Raw genomic sequence first — 13771 nt, 5'->3', positions numbered from 1 at the left:
GCATGTGCTACAGTTAACCATATCTGTTTATGTGAATAAATATAATTTCCCTTTTTATGTAAAATAATTTTCTTTATAGAAGGATTCACAATGAGATTTTAAAAATAGGCAGTTTTTAAAGTTTACTTTAAAAAGATTGTTTTACTTAAACTATAGGGGGGATGCTCCTTGATCATCTTGGTACCATCACACTCTGGCTTGTAAATGCCTGTGGTCTTTTCTTCTTCAGTAGTCTGTAAATCTGTTCAGGGTAGAACTTCTGTCTTTATTGCCTTTATATAGACAGTTCCTAGCTTGGTGCTTGGTACATGCTAGACACCTAGTGAATTGAGTTGAATGAAACAATTTTAATTTTTATGCAAAACTTCCTCAGGAGTAAAAATGTTTTGAGGTACTTGTGGGTTTATGTCCTAAAATCATCATTAATATCTTCAATAACTTAAAAAGAAAGTCAAGATGTACCTGAGAATTCCCCTCATTTTCTTCCTGAAAAATACATATTAACATATGCATACTCATACACCACAAACTCAAACCCCAAACTTTTTATGTTAAGGAAAATCTAAAGACTTTTTTTTTTAAACTTTTAACATTTGTATGATCATGAATTATATTTTTAATTTTTGGGAATGTGTAATTAGTCAAATGAGGTCTATGAATCAACTAATGGTGAGAGTTCCATTGTCTGGTTTATTGTCAACAAATAATAGCCTTTTGGGATCAGGGCAGGGTATAAATAAATACAGATAGTTAAGTGATATTTTTGTTGTAGTATGTTATCTTTTTGCATAATGGATATAAAAAACAGGGCTGGGGCTGTGGCCCAGTGGTAGAGCGCTTGCCTCGCATCAGTGAGGCACTGGGTTTGATCCTCAGCACCACATAAAAATAAACAATGATATTGTGTTCATCTACAACTAAAAAAATATTTTAAAAAAGATGGAATCAGGGGCTGGGGTTGTGGCTCAGCAGTAGAGCGCTTGCCTAGCACATGCAAGGCCCTGGGTTCCATCCTCAGCATCACATAAAAATAAATAATTAATTTTTAAAAAGAACCTTAAAAAATGGAATCAGTAAAATTATTTTTTTATAGTTCAGACTGTTGTCTTTGATTAGAACAATATTCACAGACCCCTGTGGGTCAGTGCAGTTTCAAGTGCTGAGGACACAGCTGGGAAGCAAAACAAAGCCCCTGCCTTCAAGGAGCTCATGTTCTACTGTGGATAGGTGTATGTGGGGACACAGAAAAAGAAATATGTCAGGAGTTAATATTTCTAAGAAGAAAACCAAAATGATTTTAGAGAATATAGAGCAAAGGGCTGTGATATTCTGATACAGGGCATCAGATAACCCTGGACACCTGCATAGAAAGGAGTGGGCAGCCCTGAGGGATAGGGCACAGCTTTCCGGAAGAGTATTAGGGGAGGTTGTAGGGTGAGGCAGGAGCAGAGTCAGTTGGGGGAATGGAGGAAGCTGAGGCCAGAGAGGCAGTCAGGAGGGTGACTCCTTACTTAAGTGAGGAGTGAGATGGGGCCCCTGGAGCTCTCTGAGCTCGAGTGAGGTCATCTCCCCGTAAGTGGAGAGTGGTCCAGAGTTGTGGTGACAAGGGAGAACCATCGAGAGACCTCCATGGCTAACTAGGGGTGAGGTGATGGTGGTCTGGACTAGGTGGGTAGGCACTAGTAGAATTCTGGATTTTGAAAATGAAGTGAGAAAGTGAGCAAGGAAGGGTGACCCCCAAGTAATTCAGTATTTGAATTATGCTTTGGTTTGCTACTTTTTTTCTTTTTGATTTTTTTAACAGAACCCAGATTAAGTGTGGCTCCTGAAATGGATATCATGGACTACTGCAAAAAAGAATGGAGGGGAAATACACAGAAAGCAACCTGTATGAAAAAGGTACAGCAGAGATGCCCATATTTCAGGCCTTTTAAATAGTCTCTCATAAATTATGTCATTTTATATTTTTAGACATTCATTAAGACAACTGCTATTAGACTTGGTAAATACTGGTGTTCTAATTTTAGAAATGAGGAACCAGACTCCATGGATAGCACCTTGTTTGGAGTCACAATATTATTATAGAACATGCATCACTTATTCAGTAACTTAATTTCTTTGAAAAACTCTTAAATGACTGTGTTACTCAGATTTGGGTGAGTTTTAGGGCCATTTGAGAATGCCCTTATTATAAGCCTGGTGTTGTAAAAGCCTTAAGGATAAGGGCAGGCTAATTCCATACCCTTTGGGTCTGGTCAGATGCTCTCTAATCCTAGGGGCCTAGAAACCTCTTGTATACCTTGAAATAGAGGATCTGGAGTAGTTTCCTTCATTAGTGTTTCCCAGGAGCTGCCCCTTCTTAGTTCCATTGCATAAACTGGCAACCTTAACGTATTCTTCAAAACTATGGGACTGATCTTGGGGACTCTAACATTCTTTATTAGGTCAAACCATGTGGAATTATTACTACTATTTGACGATGAGCTACAAAAACAGCAGTGTCAGCCAGGCGCCTTGGTGCATGCTTGTAATTCCAGCGGTTCAGGAGGCTGAGGTAGGAGGATTGTGAGTTCAAAGCCAGCCTCAGCAACAGCAAGGTACTAAGCAACTCAGTGAGACCCTGTCTCTAAATAAAATATAAAAATAGGGCTGGCAATGTGGCTCAGTGGTTGAGTGCCCGAGTTCAATCTCTGGTACCACCTAAAATTGGGATTTAGGTGTCCACCTAAAATTGGGATTGTTTACGTTATAAATTCAAATGTACTTCTTGTGTATTAGGGGTATGAATCCTATTCTATTTGATAGAAATGTCTTAATTTTTTTGTTCAGAACTTCCTTGTTTAGAATTTAAATTTTTAAGCATATGAATACATTTATTCTTTTCCTTATAGCTTCTTTTTCTAGAAATATTGCTCATCTTTAAGTATGCCCCCTGTTGCTTAGGGGCTTTTAGTCAAATGTGGCTGCCACTCATAAACCTCTGAGAGCAAATGGTGAGCCCTGCTTCTTTCAAGTCTGGTACAGACTCTGGTGTTTTAGATACTTATTAGTGTCCTCAATCACAAAATATTCAGGGCTCTCAATTCATGCCCAGGTTAAAAATATGTATACTATATTTGCCCTGTACCAGACTAGATAACCAAAAAACTAGATATCTAAACTGTATTTTCGCATCTTTCCCAGAAATGTCTCTGACTCGTAATTTTATTTTGTGACTTCAGTCTCTCCATAGGGTCTCTTTAAATAGTTATCATCTTAAAGTCCATTATTAAAGATGTTCGAGTTACCCAAATATTCCATATTTTGGAACTTGTACTAAAATTATTTCTCTATGGGATTAATTCTAGGGAAAGAAAAGATTTGATTTCTGACCTCGTTTGAGGAACATCTCATCAGGACTTGTGGCTTAATTAGAGCATGGTAACTAGGGTGCCTGGCAATACTTTGGTCTCAATTTTATTTTAGTTCTTATTTGCTTAATTGTCTAACTTTTCGTTTGGATACTTTGGATATAAATGTGTATAAATCTAAATTTAATTTTAAAAGTTTGATTCTTCTCTAAAATACTGTGATTTTCTGTGCTTTTGGGAAGGTACGGTTGCAATTGCATCTGCCATGGTAAATATTCCTGGGATAATTGGGGGTCTGTCAGAGGGAACTGGTGCATATTGGTAGATGTGAGTCGGCCTGATGGTTTTTATATGTTGTACTGGTTGGATCACTAAGTACAAATGCAACTTTCAAATTTTCATTATTGGAAAGAAGTCCTTTCATTTTCACATAGAATGGCATCCTAAAACACAAACTTTGAAAACAACTACTAGAAAGGTTCTAGTTCTTAGACACCCAAAATGAGGGGTCTGCATTATGCCTGCTCCAGTGTGATACCTCTTTCTTTGTGTAAACGCAGGGTAGCAAGTAGAGTTTCAAGTGACTGTCAAGAACAGGACAAGTGAAGGGGCTGACTGGACTTGGGGTCAGCAGAGTCAGTCCTGGTGATAACAGTGTTCAGCTGAAGAAATCAGGACCTCATGTAAGCCTATAGACCTAGTCACCAGGACTTTTTGAAATACGCTTCAAAATGGTTTATTTGGATGGCTATTTTTGAGTGCCCAAGCATGGCACTGAACATTTTCATTTCCTTGTTTTATTTTCAGACGGAGCAAGAGTGACACTTCAGTTTACTTGGGGAAAAAAAAAAAAAAGGTCTCGGGCTGGGGTTGTAGCTCAGTGGTAGAGCACTTGCCTTGTATGTGTGAGGCACTGGGTTTGATCCTCAGCACCACATAAAAATAAATAATAAAGATATTGTGTCCAGAATAAAAAAGGTCTATCAGATTATTCAGACATTTCCTAGCATGTAGATTTTTACACACACATTCATACACAGTCATGCACCCCATAACAATGTATTGATCAACAACAGACCACATATATAATTATGATCCTGCAGGATTATAAAAGAGAAGAAATTAATATGAAGGAAAAATTCACCTCACCCATTGATATATCTGTGGTATATGGCGATACACTGCATTACTCAGATGTTTCGTGATGCTGATATCAACTAACCTAGTGTACTGCCAGCCATATGAAAGTATTACACATACATTTGGGTATACTACAAAATACTTGATAATGGTAATTTGTGACAGTTACTGTTTGACATATTTATTTTATTATTTGCTATACTTTTGATCATTAATATTTAGAGTGTTTACCATAAAACAGTTTGCCATGTTATGACAAAAGCAGCCTCATATTTTTCATGTTTACTGACTCTACATTGCCTCATTTACTCCTGTGCTTAATTTAATCTCATCATGGCGTTTAAGCATACAGAATCCACCGCTAATGTTGCCAGTAAGAGGCCGTATAGCCTAGATGTGTAGTGGGCTATACTGTCAAGGTTTGTGCAAGTATATATGATGCCTGCATAGAGATAAAGTTGCCTAGTGGTGCATTTCTCAGAATGTCTTCCCATCATTAAGTGACAGTAATAAGAAGGAATTTTAATGTCTCACAAAGGATTTAGCCAGTCTTGTTTTCATTTTTCCAGTGATCTGGAATAGGATAATTTTTTTCCCCACAGGAATGGAACTCTTCATGCTCTCTGAAGCCAGTGACCACCATTTAAAATTCTTTGATACTTTCTCCCAGGGCTATGAGGAGGTTTCTCAGAAATTCACCTCCATAAGGCGAGTCCGTGGTGATAATTACTGTGCACTGAGGGCCACACTGTTCCAGGCAATGAGCCAGCTGGCTGCGCTTCCCCTCTGGCTGCAGGATCCGGAGCTCATGCTGGTACGCTGCTGCTACAGGTTTGAGTCTGCAGTGTTTCAGAGAGTTTTTGGGAGACTTCCCTTTGTTGCTCATGCTATCTGCTGGTGTCTGTAGGATGGCATCAGCATGTGGGTTTATTCAAGTTTTTGTGTCGGGTATGATTTCACATAGTAAAATAAACAGAAATAATTGGTATCTCCCAGAAGAGAAAATGATAAAAGTTAATTTAAACAATTCAGCTGAATTAGAAAACAGATGTTTAGATTGCATAAAAATCACTTAGGAACAGTTTAATTTCAGTATTGATGTTTATATTACATGGGCTGTATATTTTACTAATTGAGAACCTACCAGGGTTTTAGAATACACATTTCTTTCATTTTAGCTGCAGTTCAAGGAATAGTACTCTCTGCATGGTGATATGGTTAATATCACATGGGGAGAAGCTCCCAGGCTTGGCCTTCTTTAGTATTTTAAATCTTCTACATGATAGAGATATACTGGGATCCAAGGGTTCGTGTGTCTTGACACAAATAAGATCACATAATAGGAATGATTGGTCAGAACAGACTGACATTAATTGGAAGAAGATCTAAAGTTCTGTGCTTTAAAAAAAAAAATCACCCCAAACCCTGAAGTGCTCTCTGTGGGAGACCTGCCTAAAAGCAGTTTATGAAGGGGAAAGAAAGATATTGGGATGTTAATGAATCGTGAGCCCACTGTGCACCCACATGAAGTGTGTTGGCCAGCAGTGATAATAAAGCCCTGGCTGCACTTTAAAAGGAAGGCTTCTAAAAATCAAGTGGTAACAGCTCAGCTGTGAACTGGGCTGGTCCATGCCTATTGTGTGGATGGGGTTGAGTTGTGCCTATATCTTCAGTAGGAGATGAGAATGTGACCAAGATTGACTCATCTCATTCTGGGAATAGAAGAAGATTAGGATAAAGTATACTTGTTTAGAATAAAAATAACTTTTAAAAGAAACTTGTTGGTGGCTAAGCTAATAAGAACCGTTTTTGGTGGATAAGGGATCATATGACTCTACAGGACAAAACCAGGACTGGTGGGTGGAGGATACCAGCTATCTGCTTCATGATGATCTATTTTATAAACCAATATACAATCAGCACACCTGTTGAAACTGGCAAACTGACATCTGGGAAAGATATTTATTTCTAAGCAAAGACGTCACCTTAAGCAGATTTTTTGGTATTAGCTTATTATGTCTTTGTGAAGATTCCAAAACAAATTGATACACTAAGCTATTTTTTTTCCTTTGCACATGATGACATTTATTAGTAGTGAACTGAGTTCACTTTCTGTGGGGTGTATTTTAACTTATGTGCTGTATGGTCATAGCTTAATTTATATATTACAACAAAATCCTCTTTCATGTTACATAGGTTTCTTGTTGAACCTTTAACCTTTAAGAGACCTTTACATTTATAGTTCTTGTTGGCATTGAATTTGAAGTCTTATACTTTTCAGGAATCTCTGGCACAAAATTGTGCTAAGTAATTAAACATATGAAGTATACCCTAAAAAAAAAGTAAAGCACAATGCCCTGACAGGCTATACTTGGATAATACCACTTGCTGTATTAAAAATAGATGGTGTTCTGTCTATGATCAGTATTAGAATATGATGCATGTGTTGTTTTCCTGACTTAATTTGAATACTTTGAAAGAGCTTTAAAATTCCTAGTTTCTCTTTCTAATTTCTTCCATTTTCTCTCTGTATAAGCCAGTATATTTTTCCCTTGGGAACACAGTCTAATTATTTGTTCATAGGGGTGGTATTTCTTCATCTAAGCTTTGTTGAATGCTGAGAGGCCTGTGTCAAAGAGAAAAGGTTCATTCTACCTGCCTGTGAGTTCAGTATTTACATTTATTGAACTTTGGTTCTGCTGACTGTCCACTGAAAACAATCACTTAACTCTTTTTTTTGCTCTCATCCACCTAGACGACTTGCCCCTGTGTTGATGTTCTAGTCCCCTAGAACTTAACACGGTTTGAATACTTTCTTGACAGGTTCTTTTTTGTTATTTTCCTCCTGAGGCCTGATGGGTGACACTTTCACCACGGGATTTGTATTTGAGGTGCCAGTCAGGGAAGGAAAGGATATGTAGACTTAGTCTGGTTGTGCTTGACCAACACTGCTTTTAACCTCCTCTTGGTCATCCCTTGGGTCATCTCTCGGACCTCCTATATGTGCTTTCCCATTCCCCTTCTCTCTCTGGCTCCTCCACCAGCTCTTCCCTGAGACAGTCCACTCTTGAGTCCAGCTTCCTTGAGTGAGCAAGTGTGTAAGGCCTGGAACCTTTAGTTAGCTGTTATCTTGCTTTCGTTTGTACTGAGAGGTGTTTTCTATTGGATTTTGACATCTTCCTTCTCTTGTAGATCATCATTTGGTTTCAGGAAACAGGAGAGCTTGACAGAGCAACCGTCCCCTGAATCTGGGCTCAGGAAGAGACCCTGGACTGAGCTGGTGCTCAGCTTCACTGGCCTTGCTCTGTTCCCTGCCTGTGAATTGAGCTTTGTCCTTCCTGCCCCTCCTGACAGTTCAGTTGCCTCCTTATCTCCTGTCGCTGCCTGGGCTTGTTATTCCTGTTTCTGTCCAAATCTCAATCTCCATGTTTGACTCTAGTCTAATCATCTGACCTTGACCCCAACCTTGGAGATGGCTAGGTCTGGCTATTCTGAAACTTGGGGTAGCACTTTGATCCCTGAGCAGGGGGTGTTCTTTATAGCAGGGACTCTCTTGTTTCTAAGTTTGCTGTGTTTTAGAATGTCTCTGAATAAGTGGGTCCTGTCACAGTGTTTGCTAGGGCAAGATACCAAAGCTTTTTTTTGTGAGTTCATTTTGGGTACGACATGTTTTTGTTATTTCCTTTCTATCATGATGTCAAGAATTATAGGCACGTGCTAGAGAAAAGCTGGCTGTTAAACAGCCATAAATGAAGTGAAGCCTAACTCATGTATTCACTGTTCAAATATTTGTTTGAATATTTACAATCACTGTTTCTTACTCGGTTCTTGTTTCTTGCTTAAGTTTCCTTTATTCTTACAAAAGTCCTGTCTCTGTGTAGTATAAAAGGATGGCTATTTTTGGTTTGTATGAGTTTTGACTCCTGAGAGCATTTAAAGTTATATTCACTTTTTTTCTTCTGAATAAGTAATTCTAACACCTCTATTCTTTTCCTTAGTTTTCAGGTCTCAATTTAAAAAATTTCTTAAGTCCACATGTTGCTGAGATACAGGACATGCTGACCCCGTGTATATGGAAATAACCCTAAGGAGGATTATCATTTTAGCAACAGGTTGCCCAATGAGTGAAAGAAATGAGGAACTGACTTTGTTCTTTTGTGTGGTTGGTTAGATCTTTGCGGTCTTTACATTTTAGTTGATTCTTGTACTTGCTTTTTAGATAACTGTATGCTGTCAGGATGCTCAGCTGTCTTTTTTTGACTGCCTTTTAAACTCTCATTTTCCTCTCACATCTTTGGAGCCAATAATTTCTGCTTAGCTGTTTTAAATCCCAAATTTTCAATTCTTCAAGTATTTCAATGAAGTGACACAAATACATTAAGATAGGTTGGAGAAAATAACCCAGAGCTTATATATTATATTAATAATGTAAATCAATATTATAATTATTATACTATGGTTATATTGCTATTATAGATCATATGATTATGTATTATATACTACATTTAATTTTCTTTTGTATGTTCCACATCATGGAACAAAATAGTTCTCTGTGCTGAGTTGTGATTTCATCTTGTTGCCACTTGAGGGCACATTAGACGCTGGTGAATACTCTGAGGCTGAATTGAAGGTTTGGCAGAAGGGTCCCCTTGTTGCTGAGGTACAGGACATGCTGTTAGAGTTTCTAGGTGGGTCCTTGGTCATAAGATGATGGCTCCTCTGCTTAGCTAGTGGTGTAGGTCGCCATCATTGTAACAGTGGAGTCATTTACATCCCTATTGTGCTTCTGTTTTTTGTAGAAATGAAACCACTTTGGTTTCACATGATTGCTGTAGACTGAGAAGGTGCAACCAGAATTACCATACATGAAAAGGTCTTTTAAGTCTTAGATAGGAACACACAGCTTCCTGTATGACTGTATTTATAACTGTTAAACAAGTTCAATGTAGGATGCTGGAGGATTCAGTTATTTTTTAATGAACTTTTGACCAAAAAGTGAACTTTTTTTTTTTTTCCCTAAATTTTTATAGCAGCCTAATTATATGATTTTTCTCCCGACACACCCAGGGATGTTGGGAGAGTCTAATTTCCCATGGTCACCAGTCACCAGTGTGTCTCAGCTTGCCTTTCAAACTGCAGATTTTATTGATAAGTAGAGGGAAACCAAATAAATACTCCAGGAACCAAGGAAAAAGAAAGAAATCATCCTGATAGTAGTTTAGAGGTCATTCTTTCAAAAATAAGGTAGTCAAAAAGAAAAAGAATAAAGCAACCCCAGCTCCTTTAGCTCCTGCTGTTTATTCCCTGTTGTCTTTTTTGTTTCTTTAAATCTTACTGAATTCATTAGGCAGTTAAACTAAATACTGTTGTTTCTTTGCTTGTTAAAATTTTGAGTGTATGTGTTAATATTGTTTTAACAAAAATATTTTTTCCACCTTTTTAGTGAATTTTTTCAGGAATTAGAGATTAGGCTTTATTTTCCTAGTTAGGAAAGGAGCAGGTTTTGATTTTACCCAAGACTACCTCCCTTGCCTGGGAGTGCCTTCCTGAGCAGTGTACTAGGGAGTGGTGGGAAGGCTGCCAGTGAGCCCAGGTTTCAGGAAAGATGAAGTATGGGTGCTATCTTAGCTCATCCTTACAGTTGCTGAGGAATATGCCTGGCTGTGGTTGGTGTCATGCAGGCAGGACTCTGCCGGTGTATGTCAGCCAAAAGCACTGTTCTCTTTGGTAGTCCGCTGCATGGTAGTACTTCCTAAGTTCCTGACTTAAATATTTAGGTCCTCCAGCCTACACCCACATGACAGACTTGCAGGAATTAATTCTGGAAAAAAAGGTTTTATAGGCTTCATGATTTCTTCCAGCTTGAATCAAGTGATGGATTTTTCTTGGAAGATTAACACCTCTTTATCTCTCTTGTTTCTTGCTATTCTAGTTACCTGAAAAACTGATACACAAATACAGCTGGATCAAGCAGTGGAAACTTGGGCTGAAATTTGATGGGAAGAGCGAGGACCTGGTTGAAAAAATTAAGGAATCCCTCACCTTGCTAAGGAAGAAGGTTTGGATAGTGTGATTTCCTGCCTCTGACTAGTGTAGAGCTCTTACTCCTGATTTCCCCAGCATACTAGTTCTTAGTCTTTATTCAGTGGGTCATCAGATGCTCTTGGCTGAGCAGGTTACACTGGTGCACACCTGTAGTCTCAGCTACTCAGAAGGCCAAGGCAGGAGGATTGCTTGAACCCAAGAGCTGGAGCCCGGTCAGGACAACATAGCAAGACTCTTGTCTCAAGCAGCCCTTGGCCGATTTATTTATTTTTATTTTAGTTTATAAAGAAAATAATTTTATTTTGGAAAGAAAAGAATTTTATTTTGGCTCAAGACTCTAGAGGCTGGAATTGGCTAGTTTTTAGATGATTTTTTTTTTTTTTAAGAACAAGTTTTTTGGAACAATATATAATAAAAAAGATGCAGAATACATAGAACATGACACCACTCATTTGCATTTTAAAATGCATTTTAAAACCACAATGATACCATATGATATATCCAAGTATACATTACTTTTTTTAGCTCTTTATGAATTGAATATATACATTTTAAATTTTGATGTCAGCTACTCTTTCAAAAAGGCCCTCTAATTAATTAACATGCCTTTGATGATAGTGCCCATTTCCACACACACTTTACTCTTTACAAATATTGTTCCAGAAACTTGTCTTTATTGTTGCATGAATAGCTGTCTTTCACTTTTACATTGTATCCATGATAAGAATAAACTAATCCAATGGGGAAAAAAAAAGAATAAAAGATTTTTTATTCTATTAATATGCTTTTCTACAATTCATATAGTTTGATATATAGGGGCGTTATTATCTATATAACTACTTAGAATTTTTTTTTTAAATTTATTCTTTTAGATATACATGACAGAGTGTGTTTTGACTTTATACATACATGGAGTATGACTTATTCTCATTAGGATCCTATTCTTGCAGTTGTACTTGGGGTGGAGTTTCACTGGTTGTGTATTCATATATGAACATAGGAAAGTTATGTCTGATTCATTCTACTGTCTTTCCTATCCTGTTCTCCCTCCCTTGTCTTCATTCCCCTTTGTTTAACCCAATGGATTTCTATTCTTCCCTCCTGTACCCTTAGTGTGTGTTAGCATCTATATATCATATAGAACATTTGGTCTTTGGTTTTTTGGCATTGGCTTATTTCACTTAGCATAAAGTCTCCAGTTCCATCCATTTCCTGGCAAATTCCATCATTTCATTCTTATTTATGGCTGAGTAATATTCCATTGTGTATATATACCTAATTTTCTGTTATATCCATTCATATATACCTCCTTTCATCTGTTGAAGATCACCCAGGTTGGTTCCATAGCTTAGCTATTGTGAATTGAGTTTCTATGAACATTGATGTGGCTCTATCACTGTAATATGCTGATTTTAAGTCTTTTGGATATATACTGAGGAGTGAGATAACTGAGTGAAATGGTGGTTCTATTTCAGATTTTCTAAGGAATCTCCATGCTGCTTTCCATAGTGGTTGCACCAATTTGCAGTCCCACCAGCAATGTATGATTGGATCTTTTTCCGCATATCCTTGCCAACATTTATTGTTACTTTTATTCTTGATAATTGCCATTCTGACTGGAGTAAGATGGAATCTCAAATTTTTAAGTGAATGCAAACTGTTCCCATGAGGTCTTTGGTAAAATGGAGGAATATCACCATTATCTATTCTTGGTTGAGATGTTGTATGCTAGTGTATCTATAACAATATGTTTAACTTTCTTAAAGGTAAACTTTAACAAATATAATCTTTGTTCTAATTCATATTTATAAGTTTCAGAGATACGATTTAGTTCATATTTCTTATATAGCAATAAAACTAACTCAGGCTTATTAAGTTCTTCCCAGTTATGGTTTAATATTCTATCCCTATATCTTAAATACTTACTTTGTTTCCAGTGACTTCTCAATAAGGAGATTTCGTAACTAATTGTTTGAAAAGTGTCCTAAGAATTTGTCTGAGACAATTCTGGGAGAACTTGGTCTGTGCTTCCTGGTGTTTTAAACTTTGTGTGTAAAATTCTCCCTGTGATTTTGCTCTCTCCTCTGAGTTAGATGTCCTGCGTGTATGTGGGCCTGCATTGACTTCTCAGTTGCTTGCTTTGAGCAACTTGGAGTTCCCTTCCTAGGTACAGTGAGCTTAGGGCCCATCAGTTGTTCCAGGCTTTGTTGGTGGAAGGAGGGGTCAGGTAAAGGGAAGTTAGAAAGAGGTTCTTCCTAGCATCACCTCAAGTGGTGATCTGTTCACTCAAATTTAGTCTCTCTGCCCTTGTTCAACTTTGAAATCCCCGAGAGACACCCTATTTCTTCCTTTGCACCTAGTTCTTTAGCAGCAAGCCTGATACATAATAGACATTTGGTTAATGCTTTTTTGATGAATAAACTGGGGCCCTGACTTTCTCAAACTTAGTTTTTAATACAAAGATAAGAAATGTTTACTGGAAAATACACTGTCAAAGGAAGTTTCATCTTCCACTGTAAAGAAGTGGGAGAGAGAAAGGAAGAGGGGGTCTGTTCTCATTACCTGTTGGAGTGGAACTTAGGATTTTTGGGGACTGGATGCCTGTGCCTTCTCACTCCTGGGTCAGTGGAAGGTTGAGGGCAGGGCTGTGGCCCTGTGTGAGTGAGTGGGAGAGTGCTTAGCAGAGCTATAGGTAATAAGAAGGATCTGGTGAAATGCTATTTTTGCTTTATTGGGTATGACTACTATAATTAAAGTCTCATATTTGGGACTGTTTAGGTGAGGCCAGTTTGTAATCACATTAAACTTATTCATTAATTATCTCAGCCAGTATTACTAACTGTCCTCTGTGCCATGACGTACACTTAAGTTTCACAGGTTGTTTTATTGCTACAACCTTGACGTTGGTGTTGTTATGATCAGCCTTGTTTTATAGATGAAGAAACTAAGGCCCAGAGTTTGGTTAAACACTCTGCAAAAGCCATCAGTTGTTGGTGGTGAGGCCTTGTTTCCATCCTGATTCTCTGACTCCAGGTCCATGCTCTGGACTGTCAACTTGGTCTACTTATAGAAAATATGAAATGTGGACAACATGTTCTAGCTTTTAACCTAAATATTTGGGGGGTTCTGTGTAGTCATTACCATTAAAATTTGTTGAATTTAAAATCTCTGATGGCTTTTGAAAGGTACACAAATTATTGATTATTCATAAGGACTGTTATTTATATTGTCATCTC

At 37.8% G+C, this 13771-nt stretch overlaps 1 protein-coding gene across 3 annotated transcripts in view; it reads left to right on the top strand.

The window, feature by feature from the left end:
- Otulin (OTU deubiquitinase with linear linkage specificity) overlaps nucleotides 1–13771 on the top strand; it is a 30001-nt gene that overhangs the window by 12208 nt on the left and 4022 nt on the right. For 2 of the 3 annotated variants that reach the window (XM_027950365.3, XM_027950367.3), the window contains exons 3-5: nucleotides 1805–1899; nucleotides 5161–5304; nucleotides 10423–10548. In XM_027950365.3, coding sequence (XP_027806166.2) covers nucleotides 1805–1899; nucleotides 5161–5304; nucleotides 10423–10548 — 365 coding nt within the window. The remainder of the gene's footprint in view (nucleotides 1–1804; nucleotides 1900–5160; nucleotides 5305–10422; nucleotides 10549–13771) is intronic. The other variant, XM_027950366.3, reaches the window with a different exon arrangement.

Source organism: Marmota flaviventris, chromosome 5, assembly GCF_047511675.1.
Source record: "Marmota flaviventris isolate mMarFla1 chromosome 5, mMarFla1.hap1, whole genome shotgun sequence".
NCBI classification, from domain to species: domain Eukaryota; kingdom Metazoa; phylum Chordata; class Mammalia; order Rodentia; family Sciuridae; genus Marmota; species Marmota flaviventris.
The sequence above is the reverse complement of the archived record's forward strand: the minus strand, read 5'-3'. Positions and strand labels throughout refer to the sequence as shown.